The sequence below is a fragment of the Rhipicephalus microplus genome, chromosome 3 (assembly GCF_043290135.1).
Source record: "Rhipicephalus microplus isolate Deutch F79 chromosome 3, USDA_Rmic, whole genome shotgun sequence".
Classification (NCBI taxonomy): Eukaryota; Metazoa; Arthropoda; class Arachnida; order Ixodida; family Ixodidae; genus Rhipicephalus; species Rhipicephalus microplus.
The window spans coordinates 84,942,692-84,962,432 of record NC_134702.1 but is presented as its reverse complement, the minus strand read 5'-3'; the positions used below and the strand labels follow the sequence as shown (position 1 = coordinate 84,962,432).

Sequence of the window (19,741 nt, the reverse complement as noted above, 5' to 3'; positions counted from 1 at the left end):
TATTTCAGTCATAACAACTCGTGTATGTCTTCACACGTGAACGGACGGGATAGCGCAGCTAGATACCGCGAAAGCGTGGGTCATAATTTTGGCTTTTCTCGCTACTACATTTTTTGGACAGGAAACGCCAATACGCTTCTTTTAGCCTTATACATGTTTACCACCTTTAATATACCGCTGTGTCAGCCACGTGCCCTCAGAGTTCGTAGCTTGCTATCGCATCGCCACGACTGCGGTTTTGTGCGCGGTAGTTGCGGCAAACGGTAGTCTTGTTTTCAATCTGCGTGGCTTTGAAACTAAGTCGTTTTATGCTATCTATGATCGCAACTGTCGCGGTTTTGTCCACAGAGTTTGCGGAAAGCGGAATAGCTTTGATTGGTCGAACGTTGGCCATGCACACAGTTTCGAAGTTCTGTGAGTAACGTCGTCGCCTTAAGTGATCGTGTCAAATGACTGCAGTTTCGTCCACAGCAGTTGTGGCGACAGCCACACGCACTGTAGAAAACAGTGCATGCGTTGGACGCACGCGTACTTCCGAAGCTTCAAGCATGCTGCTCTCGGTCGGCCTTCGTTCAACAGTTTCGGCACTAAAGTTCGTATCACATGCCCCGATAAGAAAAAGTGTTCAGAACATTCAAATTTTGGCCTAATGGACACACGAATTTGGCTGGGGAATTTCACGAATTCGTATTTGCCGCGGTTTCGTGTCACTGAGACTCTACTGTACATTTAGAACGCCTCTTAAATTTATTTATAATAAAATGCGGTGGGCTCACAAAAAGCCTGGAACGGACTGGCATGCATTTTAGCCAATGCGTCCAGATCTCGCACACAAATTTCGATTTCCTGGAGATTTTCAAGGCAACCGTACAAATAAGAGAAACGATCGAAATACGGGAGTCTATAAAAAATGAAAAAATATAGGAGGCTTGGCAGGTATGTGATGATGATATCACCAATACATATTGTTCTCTCCTGGTCGGCAGAATGTAGCACAATGCCGTTTTTGTGGCCTCCGTGACTAGCTATGGCATTGCACCGTAGCCAATCGCAGAGGCCAGGCTATTTTACTAATTTAATTTTTTATATCGAAAATGAAATATCTTCATGAAACTTAAGGCAATTCGTAAAATCGTAATTGCAGTCAAAATACATATATTTTATGGGAAAATCGGAAGAGCTGGCAGGTATGCTTCTACGCGGAACGGATCAAGGTGTAAGGGTGCGCTGTAAGGACACAGACTCCACCAAACTCTCATCCCGACAGTGCATTTCTAGCTGGCGCCTTCTTGTTCAAAGCCCACTTTTTAGCGCTTACAAAAACTCGGTGCGAGAACGGTTTCACACGAGAGTCACTGAGCATCTCGATAGCATGGAAAACTACCAGCGCAAAGCAGAAACAAGGTGTGTCGAGAAACATGCACGACCACAAGAGCAGACGCAGACGATCGAACAACTACAACGACGAACGTGCAAGAAAAAAAAAAAAAAGAAATGATGTGCCGATCACGCCAGCTCAGATGTGTAGCATCTTATGCTACTTGGAAATCTGACGAAGTCCACACCTTTGAAGAGCTCGTCCAATGAGAGCGGAGTGCCCTGGTGCCTTGAAGAGGTTGATGCCTGCTGAGCAGTGGGTACGGAGCAAGGCATGGGTGCTGTCGTCGTCTTCTGCAGCCCTAGCCACAAGGAGGCGAAGTCGGATGTGCCTTGACTGGGTGACTCAGGAGCTGGAGAGGACTGCAGGGAGATGAATACACCATTTTAATTGCATGAGCTGAAGTTATTACACTGACACCTCATTACAGTTAAACCTGCTTATAATGAACCTCCATATAACGAATTCCTCGATATAACGAAGTTTTTCTACTCCCCGCTGTTGCTTCATAGAAGTACATGTATTTGCGACCTCTAAGTAACAAAGTAACAGCGGAAGACAACCTTGATATTGTCACGGGGTCGTGACGTGGCCGAAGACAGGAGACTTTGCATTGGAATTTAACTGTTTATTTGGGCGAACCTGTGCCCGGTAAACCAAAGTTCGATTACAGTAGCAGTCTTGGACTGATAGCGGCGAACGAAGCGTCGGCCGTCGATCAACTACTCACAAGCGGCGAAGCGCGTCGGCATTTATGCTCTCGCCATCGAATGTTCTAGCGTTATCGCTGGCGGTGGCGTAGGTTGCAGAATAATCTGTACAGTTCGCAGAGTAGGCGTGATCTTATCGAAATGATCTACTACAGTCTGGAAGCTTCTCGAAAACTGCAGGCGCGGTTTGCGCTGAGAATTGTGTAGTGTTTTGGGACGATAACAAAACTTGGGAAATGAAACGTGGCATTGCCCCCTCTGAAAAAGGCATCGTCCAATGAATTTTCCCCACGGACAATCTAGGAACTTTTCTCTGCATTTCATTTCTCTGCCCCGCCGCCAACTAAGCGGCGCAGCGCGTGATGCACAAGGCGAGAGCAAGCGCTCGTTATTGCGCACGGGTGAGTGCGAGTGGACCTGCACCCTACGAGCTGGCATTGCTGCCGTTCTCGCCGCCGCCGGCGCATGCATGAGGGTGCCCCCCCTCCGAACCAAAATAAAAAAGAAAGAAAACTACGTTTGCGCGTTGGCAGTGCCTCGCTTTAGTTATTGTCGTATATGTGGGGTTGCGCTGAATATGGAGGGCGCTTTACCGAATACTTTTCCGCGGTGTCCGTGTCGTCCGCTCTTCATTTTCGAAGCCGTGCGCGCGTGCATAGTTTCACTGCGCGTATGGTGCGGCCCCCGACAACATTCAGCTTTGCTTTCTTTTTTTTTATTACCATAGCATTTATGCAGAGAGTCCCGGCTGGTTTATTGCCGTCATCGCCGCAGCCGTCATTCACCGTATATGTATGTATTCAATATGAAAACTCAAAAGGAAAAAAAAAAAAAAACACCCGCGCTCGGCACCTAGTTACCTAGTTTATCACGATGGGACGAAGCACACTTATCTTCCACACATACTTTGCCCCGCGAATAGAGGGGAGGGTAGATGCATGGGTGCGCACGCGCTTATCCTACGGTGAGGAAAATAGCTCCTTCGACATTGACTGGAACGATTGCGTTTAGTTGCCGGGCGCTGGACAGGCACTGTTTGCGAAAAGAGTGCGCCTTTCAAAAACAGCTAAGTAGTAACTAGGGTACTTGTTAGTTCGCACTCATACCTGTGATTACATTTCGTGCCTCGTTTTTGTTTAAACAGTGCGTTAAGTGCCGAGCAGTAAACGTTGTCAGTCTGCTCTCGTCCTGTGAATCGTTTTCGAGCGTCATTTGCACGTGAGCAGCGCGTTGCATGTTTCGGTCTGCTTGCCGTTCTTAGCGTTACATTCAAAGTTGTTGCTAATGCAGTCATTAATTGCTTCGCCCTTGAGGCAAAACTGGACAACCGTGGCAAAATTTCGGACAACCGTGTGGCAAAATTTGAGGCAAAATTTCGGACAACCTTGTCGTCATCGAGGGTATGTCAGATAAGGCGTGGATGGCAACTCTCCGAGACACCGGTGACGACAGATCTTCGGAGGTTGGCTCGTAGCGTGCTTCTGTCTTGCAGCGCGTCGCAAATTCGCAGGCTGGTAGCTTTTGTGATAAGCAGATTAGTTTTGGCTACACGACGGCACGTTGAATGCAATGCAATGAACGCAATAGTGAAAAATTAGAATGGTATATGAAGTAAGGCTGCAGCAACTTTTTTGGATCTAATATCGCGGAACTCCTTCTACAAAATGCTGGTGAGAGCAAATACGGCCTCTCCAGGGAGAAGTGCTCTTTTCACACAGTCCCTTCACGTTGAAACTGCACTGATACTCACCGAGATAGCAAGTGTGCCAGTGATCGCGACCACCCTTAAATCTAAGTTTATTAATGCTACTCGATCGATTCCCCCATCACCCGTCCCCTTGCCTTCCCCATGTTGTTTCATGTTCGTTCAAGACGGGTGGCTTACTGTCTGAGCATTCGACGGCAGTTCTGAAACGCTGGAGATGTTATCTCGTGCACTTTCTAGGTGATAGGAATGGGCCAACTGATTTGATCTCTGATTCAGCAGCGCTCGCGCGCTTTTACCCATTTGTGAAAGTTACGAAGCACAGGGGCATCTTATCAATTTGGACTTGTTTACGGAACATGGCGGCTATAGAAAAAACCCGCAGAGTGTATCCATGTAATTCCTATCACAATAATGCAGTTTTTTTTTTACTGTGAAATAAGCGTTTCGGGTTAGTTCTCCTTCAGTACTCCTCTTGTTTAATTTGTGTGTTTATTTTCAGAATTTTCGTACCGAGCCTGCATATATCGAAAACCTCTTTATAACAAACTATTCCTAGACTTCATCAATTTCGTTATATCCAGGTTTAACTGTATAACAAAGTTGCATTTTGAAAGAAAATAAGTTCCTTGTACAAGAAAATTTGTTATAAAGGTTATTCCGAAGACTGTATCTATTGCACCAGTATTTTACATTGATTTTGTTATAACTGATATTTCGTTATATCCATGTTCGTCATATTGAGGCTTGAGTGTATTTATCTGCTACGCCTATTGCCTCAAAGCAGTTCAAAGCCTTGGAGAAACAACACAGCAAGCAACTACAGTGAAACCTCGTTAAACCGTAGTTGGCCGGAGCTCTGAAAAAGTATGTACTAAACGGTAGTACTGCTTAACCGAAATAGCGTCAGGTCGCTCACTTACCTGTCAAAAAAAGAAACGTTCAGGGAGTGCAATGAAAGAACAAAAAAACGTGCAGTAATTTACTAACTTCGCGTGACAAAGTCTGTAATCTTCATTTGACGACGTGGCGGCCTAGCAGCAATGACAGCGGCCTAAAGCTCACTTATGCTGTGAGCCAGCTTTTCTGCCAGCCCCCTTTTCTCGGCAAATACCCGCATGACGCTGACGCAATGCGCAGCTTCGGCCACTATCGGACCTGGATCACCCGTGATGTCGCTTTCCATGTCGTCCTCATCACTATCATTTGGCGACACTTCGACAACCGAGGCAACATTGGCTTCGTCGGACATGTCCAGAGATGTCTGCACATCGCTGTCTGCGTCTCTGAAGTCGGGGAAGGAAATGCCTTCCGTAACGCCCTGCCGCTCCAGCACTTCAGCTAGCAGAGTTTCGCAAGCTTCGTCTACGATGTCCCAAGTCTGGTCGATGGTGTCACTGGTGTCATCTGCGTCGCCCGCACACACACTGAAGCCAGCAAGCTTGAAGCAATGTTCAATTTCTCCTCTATTTTCAGTACTCGATGCTTTTGTCCCAGCTTCGTCATGACGCAAGTACGAAGCAGCACAAGCACACATACACAACACGTGAAAAACGACGCGAGAGCTGTACGGCACAGATCAACCAGATAACACCTATGCACGGCGCCAAAGGAACAAAGAAAGCAAAGCAAGCGCACACCGTGTTTGCATGTTTGTGCAAAGCGCCATCGCGTGGACAACACCAGAAGCCTAGCCGGCCGAGTGCTTCTTGTTGCAGAAAAATCCAAGAGATGGCGCTCACCAACACAGCCGCCATCATCATCAACACAAACAAGCGAGGCGTGTTTCAATCTCTGGGGGCTTGCTGTTCCGTCGGGACGGCCAGTGAGGGACGACATGCCGCGGCGAGTGCGCAACGAAAATTGGAAAAACTACTTATTAACCGATACATACGCGATAAGCTGGTACAGCTTATGCGGATACAAAATGCATTATGTTCAATAGCCGCTGAGTCGGGGATTTGACTTCACTACTTTTAAAACGAAACTACTGTTTACGCAAGTACGGTTTAACGAGGTTTCACTGTACAGATTATGTTTGAAAGTGCTTTACAGCAAATTAGGACACTGCAAACAAACAAGCAGGATGTCTAGATAACTCAGTAACAATTGCCAATGTGGACAAAGGTTAGAAACTGATGAGACAACGCACAATTCGCTTCTACCGCTTCGTGCTTGCTTTCAACAACTTCAAACACACCTGTCATGTTTCAGTGACTCTGAACCCCAAGCAATGCTGGCATGTCTCCATATGAAGTTTTCATGCAAGCTCTCTTAAAAAGTTTGATCGCAGGTTGGCCCAGTAGTAATTTATATCCGGGGACATGACGGCAGCACCTCCATTGTTGGCCATGCTATCGCATTAACAAGATCGGGAATCTGCTAGTCAAGCAAGTAATCGATCGCAAGAAAGTGCTTGAGCCAATATTTCACTACAATCTTGCATCAAAAAGCCTAACAATGGCTCACCTTCTGAGCCTCGAATGGTGAATTAGGCGAGTGGTGAAACCTGTTCTTTTCTTGCCGACGCTGCGGTGACAAGTCCTGCCAGCCGTTACCTGCGCTTGCGTGGGTGGCCCGTGGTTGAGCAGAGCCGCCGGTTCTGACCTTGTTGCCAGCGACCTACATTACACGAAGCCACAGGAGTAAGGCATCCCTTTCAGGTGCGCATTACAGTGAAATGATGATGAATGCACCAAAGTTTCCAGTAATTTATAATGAGGTGCCGGATACTTCATTGCAAGAAAGTAGAGGCTGTTCTTTTGCAAGCCATGTTGATTATGAAGTACAGTATAACTTCGTTACAATGGATCTGCTTACAACAAACATTTGGATACTACATACTAATTGGCAGCATTATACCGATCTCCCTATTTGTTTCATTGATTGAGCTTCGTTTAATAAGGATTCTGGTACAACGGACTTTCAGATATAATTGACGAAAATGTGAGGCCAGCAAGGTGGTCAGGACCTCCTTATAGCAGACTTTTTTACCACAGAACTACTAAATTCTATAACTTCTGACTTTGAACATCACTTTGAATACTTTCGGGATGAGAAAACAGCCACGGATATTGCCGTACCGATATAAAAACGAAGGCTGCTGATCTTCAATATGTTAATGATTAGTTATGCCTAACTATAGAGATGAAAAATCGGCACACAGCATGCTTGGTTTTGGGTGTTGGGGCGCTGACGCGATATTGCCGACTGCTTCCAGTGCTGTTCCAAACGGCCGGTGCATGGCGAGCTTGGCTGGGGTCCGCTACCGTCGCGCAAGATGCCTTTTCGCGGTTTACGTAGCCAGTCGCCGATGTGATTCGTTGCCAGCGACAAAGCACACTGTGGCTTTTTCACTTTCGCATATCTGTTAGCATGATGGCCGAGCAGAAGTTTCGGGCCGGAGTTAGGCCTAGGCATGACTTCGAGCAGAGAGCGCATCTGTGTGCATGGCTGCGGCACCCGATGTTTAAAAGTACGACATGCTCGATCCCGAGTACAAAGATTTGCTTGTGGTAATCTTCGTCACAAGGCTCTAAGCACTTATAAGCAAAACCTTCCTGCCAACGAGTTAACACTATAACAGTCTGTTCAAGACGCATGTGTGTGAAGTTCGCAACGAGTGCGGCGCACAATCGTAATCTAATGACTGAACTTCAGCTTGTATGATGCTGCCTTAGGACGTAATTGTATTCTGAAATATCGTTCACCAGTGACGACAGAATGAGTGTGAAAACATAACTAAGTAACATGATTTTAGACAGCCGTGACGCACGAGAAGCAGACGACGTTATCCCAGAGGCGTACTGGAGCAACCTGGCAGAAGCAGCAAACCAGTGGCCTCGAAATGAATTTCGAAAATCTGCTTTTTGAACATTGAATGCTTTCAACGAAATACTTTTACGATGAGCCCAAAATTGTGGTGGTTGCACCATCGCAAAGCTATAAATTTGTGAAAACGGAGGTTTTTTTGTTTGTTAGTTTTTTTATAGCTTACACAATGATTTTCACCACCTCTGCAGGCACAAAAAAATTTTTTACAGCACTTCTACATAATTTTCAGTGAACATAGGAAAAGTGCTACAGAAACTGAAGATGTTATTTTCAGTGATGTGATAGCTGCAACAATTGTGCCCAACTGCACCTAAATGCCAATCCTGCTACATTTCCACTATTATGTGCCAAAGATGTGCAAACCGTGGTGTTTTCATATTTCAAAAACGAAACTACAATTTACCGAGGTCGAAAAGCTTTAGCTCGCTGCTATCCTCACTTGCACGTACCACGCTACCATGGCTGTCAGCACATGTACTTTACATTAAGTAAAACTTGCGTGCTTGTGCAGTGCTGGTCAGATTACTTTCTGTTATACACTATAAACCGCTTATATAACGTACATCGCCAAAAGAACGCACATAAGACATATAAGCAAAACGCCTTTTTCCTGAGACTGCAAATGTGCAAGATTTGTCAGACGGGCAGCCTTGCCATTCTGAGAATTGAGTCGTGCTGCAGGGATGTGAATTCTCGATTATCCCCCTTAAATTTAGAAATGTTCAAAGGTCAACGTTGGCAGGGCTGCTGTGCCGACAAAATGAATGCAGAGACAGAAGCACTGTTACAAAAAGTTGTCTTCCAACTTTTCAGAGCTTCTTGTTTATGTGCCAGATTTCCCTGAATAATGGAAAGCGAATTTCCGCTTGCTTTAGGCACGATGTCCGAAGCATTCGTGGCCACGAGCCCCAACTCGAATGTTGCACATGCACCATGCACGCCCTCGTTATCGTAAACAACACGAGTCGCTGCTTTTATAATAGGAAAGTTGTTTCCATATACTATATCCGCCCCTTTCAATATCTAAACACTGCAAAGCGTTTCGTTGACTTGGCACGAAACCACACATCCGCGGCTGCTACTGATGGGGCGGTTACACGGTTAGCACTCATTAGGTCCAGCCTGCAAACTTCAACTCAATTGGCACGCCGCCCCGGAAAGTTTGCCTTAGAAAACAAAGAGATTGGGCGTGAACAAGGTCGCACTCACAAGCTTAAACGAGGGCAGCACGAGTGGAACCAAGTTTGGGTACAGGGTCGAGAGAATAGCTGCTGTGACGACTAAAGCTTACCCAGCTCGCTAGTTCGCCTGCTAGTGCGAAATGCGACAGCGCACATCGCAAAGCCTTTTCAATTGCGCAACAGCCTCTTCAATGAATTGAGATTACATACGCGATGTTGCGCTCTACAATGGCGCAACTATTTTTTATCACGAACGCGGGCCGCGTGCGAGCGGTTGTTCTGCATGGCGCGCGTGGCAAGCGGTTGGTACAAAGGCTTTTTCGATGCAGAGACAACACGTCCTTACTCCGTGCGCCCTCGATGCATTCTTTTTAAGAGCGAAGTTAGACGAAATGTCGGATGTCTGTAAAAATATATATATATATAATAATTTGGCCCGTTGCTTATCACTAGAGGGAGCCATAAGACAGCTGCACATGCTCGCCAACACCTGCATCTGCTCGCCACCTCCGCCCAGCCACGCATGCGCCGAGGAGCAGCCGCCGCTGAGTTTTTTTGCCGTGGTGCGAGTAGAGTACCAGCAACAATAAGCCTGCACCAGATTTGCATGTTAGTTCTGGCATTGAAGTTTGGACATTTTCGCATGGTCAGTGACAGGCTGTAGTTGATTCTGTTTTTGTCAAGCAAAGACCTAGAATTTCACCTAGAGGCCACGTTAAACACCTAAGGCCAACCAGCTTTGCTGTTACTTCAGCTTTTCGTGGCTAACCTCCCTCCTCCTTTTTTCTTCTTTCCCACATTTCACTCCTTGTTAGTTTGTTTCGTGTCCCCTTCTCCTTCGTAGCGCTTTCTTCGTCGTCTCTTCCCTGCTGGTGTACCTCTGTTGAGAGATCATTACCTCGCCTATCTGAGAAACATTACAACCGGTCTTTCGGGAGCTGCACAATGAGCAATATGTGTATACATGTAGTTTTGTGGAATTACAAACGATAGAGGAAATAGTCTTTTTCGTAACCGGCCTTGCCCTATATGCAGTTACGCTTTGCATAGTCCGAAGTGTATGTACATAGAATGTTGTGGAATGCATCTTAGTTACGCTTTACTCAGATGTCCTAGTTGTCACCACATCAGTTTTTCCAGCAATGACCCTTTAGAAAACCCAGCAGCCTTATTCATTGCTTTAATGTATGTTTTTGGTTGCTTGTAAAGTCCCCCTCCCCTTTTTCCCCACTGCTCTGAAATGTTGGTGGTTCCAAAAACCTTTTTTCTTCTCTAAAATATGGCTTTGGCTGCTCCAGAAACCTGTTCCACAATGGCCACAGCTAATCACATCCCTGTATTTTCGAGAACTTTAATGTTTTTTTATGCCCCCATTGAGAATAAATTCGTATGACCTATAGTTCTCTCTGGTTATACCTATTCAGTGTTTCCAAAAAGTCTGTTGTAACAGCACTTGGATTTTACATACTCCCTTTATAACAGACCAAAATCCTCTTCACTATGATAAGGTTATACTGTAATTAAATATTACCATTTATTTCTTGTGCAGTCAGTGGTGTAGTATTGCATAAAAACAATTGAATAATTAGTTCAAAGAACACGTTCGAGTTTCTAATTGCCTTGAAGCATTGTTATGAGAAAAGAAAGACATTCTCGTGCTGTTGCTGTCCTCGGCACAACAGAGAGCATTTCATCTAATGTGGCATGTTGAAGATTGTTTGCATACGGCTGAAAGTTATTTAAGAAGACAACCTTCAATAATATATGGCATACAGTGACGTCAATACAAACTGAATATGAAGGATATTCAATTGAGAAAGCCCAATGCCAGCTGCCTTTTCTTTGCCATTACTCGTCGTAACTAGCAGCATATATTAAACATGCAGGTGTGAGCCGGACAGCTGAAGGGGATGTCCGATTGTGCTGCTTTCTAATCATGGATTCATGGTATTTTACGTTGAGTCTCAAATTAACGCTGCAGCTGTGAGAGGCAGCATAAGTGCCACTTTTGATAACAAGTTTTACAATCTGCATTGTCTGTAATATGACACTAAACTCAATTACGTAAACGCATTTTGCCTTTCAGCCCCCAGCGAAATGTCACCCTGGGTGCAATCGCAAGTGCTGGAACCTCGTTAAAAGGAACCTTAAAGGAGGAAGAAAATATGCATCACTTAGCCAGAGTTCCAATTACTGATAGATTAACAGGGGTGTGAAGCTGAAGTACAAAAGTAATCATATTCCACTGTCCCATTTAGGCGACAGTTCCATTTAACAGATTTCCATTTGCTGAGGGTCTACTGTACATACTTACAAAGCCACAGCGATCAAACCACAGCGGCACATCGGATGGCATAAATATTCAGCTTTCTGTTATTCGTAAGGACTGCATATCACACGAACAGAGACGAAAGCTTTTCTTTTTCTGCAGCAAAGAAAACGTACGGTGCATCACTTGTTTTAAAGGGCCAGCAAACAACCCCGAAGTCCAAATATTGTTATAAAGAGATATATGTACACTTTTGCTTTGTGAACATGCTGCTGCAAGAATTATGCGAATGTGTGCTATGTTACGGAAGTTACAGGGGTTGAAACATCAGTTTCAGCTGGTTTCAAATTTTCGCGCGACCTTGCCACCCTTCTCTGCCATAGGGAGGGGAAAGGTAAACCTCGTCATCATGGCTCCACACATTTCCGCAACATGACACGACGTCAGAAATTGACATCATTGGTGAGCTCAATCGATCGCAACGCATTTCCACTAGCCGTGGTGCCTCGCTGCTTACTTTTTGCGACTGCACCATCAGTGCTAAGAAACAAGGGGCAGTTTCGTAGCGACGGTAGGGACAGTAACTGACGTTGACTTCACTACTGTTTGTTGAGACCTGGTTTAGACCAATCGACGACCGGTGACTTAGCATCACTGCGCGTGAAAGTAGGATTGGTCAGGTGTAGGAAAAGAGTGTGGAAATTGCTTTTCAAAGTGGAGGCTCTGGGTGGCCTGCAGCGTTGTAATATTAGGAAACACGATTGCTGCCGTCTACTCTACGAATTGCCGAGCTTGTTTGATGTGTGTGAAAAAATGTTGGAGCATGTTGACTAGCCCCTTAACAGGAGGCGGTATGAAATAGGAGGCATAAAAATAGCGTAAGAGATCCCACCATAATTGGGTACAAACTTCATGCCATACAGCAGACAAACACTAGTGCAGTGATGAAAACAAGCTATCATCTCACCGCTGGGTATGAATCTGCCAGTTGCTGGCGCCGTGCTGGCACCTGGTAGAGTTGCTGGCTCCTCTGGATTCGGCTGCCATACGACAGGTTCACCAGGAACAAAATGGAGATGCGGTAGCCGCGATGCTCCGAGCACCGCAGGGGGAGGCCGCCCGCAAACGGCTCGTCAAACACCACTTCGCACATTTGTGGATCATTATCTTCCACTGTGGATAATCAGAGAAAGAGAGAGAGATCTTTATCAGAGTCTGGAAACTTTGTTGACTGAAGTTCATTCTGAACAACTTGTGTCTTAATTTTGAAAGAAACTGTCAAGTGGAAAAGAAATGCCAGTTTGACAGGATCGGAAAAACACTCGGAATCAATCAGATTGATTTGATTGATATGTAGGGTTTAACGTCCCAAAACCACCATATGATTATGAGAGACGCTGTAGTGGAGGGCTCCGGAAATTTCGACCACCAGGGGTTCTTTAACGTGCACCCAAATCTGAGCACACGGGCCTACAACATTTCCGCCTCCATCGGAAATGCAGCCGCCGCAGCCGGGATTCGAACCCGCGACCTGCGGGTCAGCAGCCGAGTACCTTAGCCACTAGACCACCGCGGCGGGGCTCGGATTCAATCAGAATCACACCAACAACGTCATCAGCTTATTTCATGTCCACTGCACGACAATCTCCGATTCGCCTTGTCTTGTGCGAGACCATTCCATTTACTGCCTACAAATTCTTCATTAAGTCAGCCTGTGTAACTCTATGCCCTTTTCAGTTACCTTTCCCATCTCCTGTAATCCACCCTATCACTCTAACTGACTGTCATTCATAGAAACAATTCAAAGAGCATAATGTAAAGTAATATGTGAAACTAAAAGGCAAATAAGTACACTTCAGATTAATACAGTAACAGTTTCATGCAAAAAATGTTGATTACTAAACTCACACAGCCATTGTACTAACACGATTAACATGGGTCTGTTACTTTCATTGGCAGCTCGCCTTTTTATGTAGTACTTATACAACACCGCTGAACTTCACATTCAAGCTCTACAACAGAGATTATTTGAGAGTTTATTTTCCTCATTTTTCAGCAAGTGTAAAACGAATCAACGTTCTTAAATAACTATTAAGGCTCTGACAAGAGACACTCGCGGGCTGATGAAAAAAAAAAAAAAAAAACGCCTAAACAGTTCAAAAATAAAAGACAAGATTTAAGCTCCTAAGTTTCTATCTCTCTCGTTCGAGGTGAGCAGAGTGGCGGCACAAGATAGCTTGGTGGGCTGAACGACAAACAAGCACTCCAATTCACTAAACTTCATGGCCACACATTTAAAAAACTTAGCATCCTTACTATATATATATATATATATATATATATATATATATATATATATATATATATATATATATATATATATATCGAATTGAAATTGGAAGTAGGAGAAGCAATCGAAATTGAAATTGGAAGTAAGAGGAGCAATCGCTGCAATGTCGTTAAGAAGCAGCATTGGCGGGAAACCTTAGATTGCCTCGCCACGGTGGTCTAGTGGTTAAGGTACTCTGCTGCTGACCCGCAGGTCGTGGGATCGAATCCCGGCTGTGGCGGCTGCATTTCCGATGGAGGCGGAAATGTTGTAGGCCCATGTACTCAGATTTGGGTGCACGTTAAAGAACCCCAGGTGGTCTAAATTTCCGGAGCCCTCCACTACGGCGTCTCTCATAATCATATGGTGGTTTTGGGCCGTTAAACCCCACAAATCAATCAAACCTTAGATTGAACTTAGAGCACCTGTTCCCCCTCGCCTACCTCTCCAGCTTCCCATTAAAATAATTTCTCTCTCTCTCCTCCCTCCCCCACCTGCACACACACATGCATTTCTGCATTCTCATACACACTAAAATGAGGCGGCTGCGGCTGCTATCAAATTTTTGACTTTGATAAAAAACTCCATTGTAGTGAATTGCAATCGTAGGTTCGTTATACAGTTGACAACAATCAAAGTTTCTATCTTGAATTTTGTGCTGAGGCCCTGCCACCTAAATGGATATTGCTGTAATGTCGCGCATTTTAAGGCCATTTTTTCGTATTCTGGTCACGTTGGCTCAGTAAAGTTTTCTGAAGCTTGCCGTGTTGTGTCTCTGGCCTGTTTACTTTGTAACTGACAAAGAATCATATAAGCCCTAGTTGAAGCTACCGAGATCTACAATGCCATGGTGAGTTAGTGCGTGAACTTGAAGGCAACATTGCCACTTTTATCATTTTCTATTTCTTCATCTACTTTGCCCACTTTCCGGCTCATAGAGTGCCCCTCGTGATATGAAGGGCGCTCTTGACGTTGTGGAAGGATAGTAAAGTATTACGGGCGAAATTATTTGTCTCTTCAGTGTCCCCTTAGCCATGCAGAATGCCGCAGCGACACTTACACGGGAGGAGGCCGATGATGGTTCCCCGGTATCCCAGTGGAACCGCGATATTTTCGCGGACATTCACCACTCGGTCAAACAAGCTGTACGTGGCCTTGGGATCAGGTGGTACCCAGCCGAACTGCAGGCCTGGCCGGTAGAGGTGCTTGGGGTGGACGTCCAAGAGCACTTCCTGTGGTGGCTGTGTGCTCTGTTCCACGTAGTCGATGCACGAGGAGAAGGACGTTACAACGCAGGCAGCACGAGAACTACTCAAACAGAGCCCGGCAGGATCAATGAAAGACGAGTCAATGTCGGAAGAATGTTTACTACCCTCTAATAACGCTAGCCACTGCCTCAGTGCTAAAATACACAAAACCCGAGGCAACTTCATGATAAACATAGCTGCTTCTTGTGCAGCAAGAGGTGCCTCACCTGTGCGACAAAAATTTGTTACCATTTCCTTTTCATCTTGTGGCAAAGAAAACTTTATAACAGATCCAATTTTAAGTGTACATTCTGTATATGGGGTTAATTATTGTTTACCTAATTGAGTCCTAAATTGACATTAAGACACATGCACTACATTTTACAGCAAAAGTGCGAGACCAGTTCCTTGCATCTCAATACACAAGACTATGGCTTTCACATAATTCAAGAAATTTGCTATGACCAACTTAACTTTTCTTGAAGGTCAAGTGAAGGAAGCTCACATAAAGATGTAACCAAATGAGACTCGTTTACTCATATTCATAATACAGTCGACACCTGATTTCCCAAAGCCTGAAGCAACCACGAAAACGCCTGGAAAATCGGGCAGTCCGGAAAAACGAATGCACGTGAAAATGCACTTTTTTTGTAGGTATTTTTCGCTGACGAAGAGGGTAATGGCAGGAGTACAAGATTCCCATTGCGATTCAGCCAATGCATCGTTTGGGTGGCTCAGAAAAGAGCCGTTTATAATAATAATAGTTAAAAAAATCCGACGTGTCCGGCGCTACCTTATAGGTAAGCACTTGGGCGCAAAGAAGTTGCCTATTTTCTTTTGCACGGCGTTCCGCTTGCCCGCGATCATGTCTGCCTCAGTTTTAGTCAACGTCATGTTGCCGCTGTACACCGATGACAGTGTGATTTGTGCTTGCGTCAACTCCGAGTTCGTTGGCTCTTCATTCTCAGTGCCGGAGTCATTGGAATCCTCCGTAACTTGACGAATGATTTTGTCATCGGTCAAGCCCGTACATAGCTCGAGGTCTTTGTCAGCGTCGGCGAAGCCCTCAAAGGTTATCCCGGTTAGAATTGACACGCCGGCAGTACGCAGATCGATTAGATTAGATTTGTGGGGTTTAACGTCCCAAAACCACCACATGATTATGAGAGATGCCGTAGTGGAGGGCTCTGAAAATTTTGACCACCTGGGGTTCTTTAACGTGCACCCAAATCTGAGTACACGGGCCTACAACATCTACGCCTCCATTGGAAATGCAGCCGCCGCAGCCGGGATATGAACCCGCGACCTGCGGGTCAGCAGCCGAGTACCTTAGCCACTAGACCACCGCGGCGGGGCAGCAGTACGCAGATCGTCCAAGGCAACATCCACGGATGGCAGTTCGTCACACACGCTGTCCACTTGGGGTGAGACGGCCGTTGTCGTCGAGTGTGAAGCCAGCGTGGTGAAAACAGTTCCGCAGAGTCTGTTGCGTAACCGCCTTTCACGATTCTACTAGCATGCCGACAGCAGACCTGAGGTCAACAGCGTCCCGTTGTCGGAGCAGAGCACCATGCGGCTGAGCACGCGCGATTTGTACTGATGCTTCAAGTTCCGAATCACGCCTTGGTTTATTGGCTGCAGGATTGCTGTGGTGTTCGGCAGCAGAAATTCAATCTGTATAGCCTTTAGGTTTTTGATGTAACCATGCGCAGCGCAGTTATCCACAAACAGCAGAACTCTTCGATTTTGCTGCTCGAACCTTCTGTCCAGCTTGCACACGTGCGCTTCAAATAACTGCTGCATTACCCACGCCTTCTTGTTAGCTTCATAGAGAACAGGCAGAGTCACTGCCCCCTTGAAACATCTTGGATGCTTCAACTTGCCTATTACTAGTAAAGCAAGCTTCTCGCTGCCTGACATGTTGCTGCCAATAAGGTCAGTAAGCCGCGCCTTGCTGTGCTTGCCGCCGTGGCAGAGGTCACCAGCAACTGCAAGCATTTTCTCTGGCAGCAGCTTGTAGAACAGTCCAGTTTCGTTGCAGTTGAAAATATCATTAGGTGGAAACTGCTGAAGCAAGGACTGCCGCTTTTGATCCCAATATTTGGCGACAACGGAATCGTCGACGGCGCCGCTTTCCCCGCACATCTTCTTGAACTTCAAGTCATTGCGGCTCTTGAAATTGCGAAGCCATCCATCGCTGAACTTGAAGTCCTTCATGCCCATCTGTAGCACGAAAATCTCCACCTTCTGCTTCAGGATGTTGCATGACACTGGGATTTTCTTAGCGATCATGGCACTGAGCCACACGACGAGCGCTTCCTCAAGCTTAGAGTAAACACCCGGGCTCGCATTCTTTCCAGCACCGGTTGATTTGGCAGCCACTTCCAAGATCTTCGCCTTGTTTTTGATGAAGTCCGAAACAGTTCGCTTCGAAATTCCGAACTCCATCCTCATCTTTGCCTGCGACCGACCGCGTTAGACCTCTTCAATGATGGCGGCTTTCTTCTCCATCGTGAGTCTACAAGGAGGATTTGTGTGCTTCAAAGGCGCGGATGAATACGAAGAAGCAGTCAGTGCCATCGCGGTAAACGGCAAATCCGCTGAACGAAAAGCGCAACACAAAACAGCTAGGAACTCGGTAGATGCTGAAGGTCGGGAAACGTGATCACTGAAGATAGTGAGCAGCTGCAAACGATCAACCACAGACACAACCGCAGAGCTGACAAAACAAGACGTGAACGAACACAGTGAGGTTTGGCTTGGCTAAGTCTTTAAGCTACAGCTGGCAACGAATTGACACGTGCGGTTTCGAGGTTACGGCAGCCGCGGCAGGGTGCGGCAGTTGGAGGTGGGGCTGCTGGCCATACCTGCGATGCGGGTAGGGCGGGTTCGAGGATATGAAAACAAACAAAATGACGGCGTCGGTGGTGACTTTGGGTCAGCGGTTAATCGTAAAAAGTCCGGGAAATCGGATGCCGAAGGCTGTAAGTGTCCGGAATTTCGGACTTTTTAATACACTGAATCTATGACGGTGCCACAGATGTGTCCGAGAAAACGGGCATGTCCGGAATTTCGGCCATTGGGGAAATCGGACGTACGTTAACTGTATACCTAAAAATTACATCTGTACGGATGATGTTTTAATGCCTTAACTGGAGAGATAAAAACCACAAATGTTTTGTTCTTTCTTTCTCCCCTTTAGTAAAATTGCTAAAGCAATCGTTAAAGGAGTATTGACACTGTATATTCATCTTTAGCCTTGTATGAAGATCCAAAGCCCAGAACTATGAAAAAAAAAAAAGCCATGTGGCGGAGCATTTAGGCTGAGCCAACAGTAAAAAGTAAGTTTGTTTGCCTTAGTGAACACAGGCTCGCAAAAAACTGCACAGCGTGAAATCAGTCATTAGGCACATGGAATGTCGTTAACGAAACTACAGCCCTCTCAGATTTCTCTGCAGCACCTTCTGCACAGAAAGAAAAAAAAATTTGTACCTTAGCCCTTTTGACAGTTTCCTCGATAGCATGCACGACGCCTTCGTCAAGCAACTGTGCACCACTTTTCACCCGTGCAACCTTGGTGCAATCCTGTTCTTTTATCCACTTGGCCACCTCCTTCACCTCTTCTTTCCTGGCAAGACAAATAACGGTGAGACAAACATTTTAGTTGCTAGGAGCTAATTAAATTTCAAATCTCAGTGACATCTTGAATAGCTACCAAATAGCTTTATAAGATAGCTTTGGTCACTGTTCACTTCCATGTTAAGCCCATAGCTAATGATTCATACAAGAAGAGAGCGGACATTTATGAAGCGTTGTGCACAGTAGATCAGAAAAAGCAACAGTTTGAACACGAGAATTACATTTATGTGTAATTACTTATCCAAGCGTTTCTGGGCAAATTGTCCAAGGTAGGCCTGCAGCACAAAGAACTTATACAAGATCCACACAAAGATTTAATACCGTGTTTCCTGGCATATAAGCCCCATCTGCATACCTGCACCCCCAACTGCAACAAGCGGAAAAAAAATGACATTATGTGTTACCCATAGATTTCAATCAAGTAACGTTAAAGTAATGTGGTTTGAGCAAGCTGGTATAGGCTCCTAGTTTTCATAGCTCAAAATCAAGCATCTTAACTTTCTACTTTGATAAAGCTGACCCCACTAAGTATGCCCTAAGATTGCAGAAACCTTACTTTCACTCTGTTTTAAAGGGCCAGTAAACAGACTCCGACTTTTTTCCTCTAACACCTCCAGACAAGCTCACCACTTTGTACAGTAGACCACCACGATCACGTTTACCGGCTATTCCCTTGCCTGACCAACCCTCCTTGTACGCACAGTTCGACGAAAGTTCATCTATGGGCAACATTATTCACCACTGAGCGCGTCGATTGGCTCTTTGCCTGACGAAACATCGCCTTCGCCCTGCAGCGATGCAGCTTCAGCCGCGCAGTTCACATTTTCATTTTTCTGAGCTGCCCTCTGCCGCTTTGTAGAGCCAGAAACTCTGGGAGTAGCGGTATTGCCAGAATGAAAGCCACGGAGATAAAGAGGCGTCTCGCTACTATACTGCGAGGGAAAAAGAGCTCCTCACTCTGCGTTTCCAGCCTGTGCCATTATGACACGGGCTGTGGGGACACAGGACGTGGGGGAAGCGCAGCTCGGTCGAAGTCACGACGACGGGCTACTCCTTCGTGGAGAAGGATAGCAAAGCGGATGCACCAAGACTTGAAACCGGCTTAAACGGATGTTCTAACCCCTGTAACTTCCTTATATTATAGCACGTATTTGCGAAACTCTTGTGGCAGCATGTTGACCTACCAAAAGCACACATATTTTACTCCATAAAATTTTTGAATTTCGGAGTTGTTTCCTGGCCTTTTAATCCCCCCCCCCCCCCCCCCCCTGTAACTCCTCTCTCACTGACAACCAATCGCAGCCACTGCTGTCACTGTTACATTCCTTGCAGTTCCATGATGCCACCTTGCACACCTAAATTTTGGCGTGTAATCCGCGGTCCCCACTTGAGTTCCGAATTCTTCCAACTATATTTTTGTTTGACAATATAAGGTAAGAACCTTGTAGA

At 45.8% G+C, this 19,741-nt stretch overlaps 1 protein-coding gene across 2 annotated transcripts in view; it reads right to left on the bottom strand.

The window, feature by feature from the left end:
- The window catches only part of pcm (5'-3' exoribonuclease pacman), a 107,354-nt gene that overhangs the window by 35,885 nt on the left and 51,728 nt on the right, over positions 1-19,741 (bottom strand). For both annotated transcript variants that reach the window (XM_037423936.2, XM_037423943.2), the window contains exons 28-32: positions 18,146-18,281; positions 14,467-14,656; positions 12,045-12,250; positions 6,263-6,415; positions 1,566-1,740 (exon numbers count right to left, since the gene is read on the bottom strand). In XM_037423936.2, the coding sequence (XP_037279833.2) occupies positions 1,566-1,740; positions 6,263-6,415; positions 12,045-12,250; positions 14,467-14,656; positions 18,146-18,281 (860 nt within the window). The remainder of the gene's footprint in view (positions 1-1,565; positions 1,741-6,262; positions 6,416-12,044; positions 12,251-14,466; positions 14,657-18,145; positions 18,282-19,741) is intronic.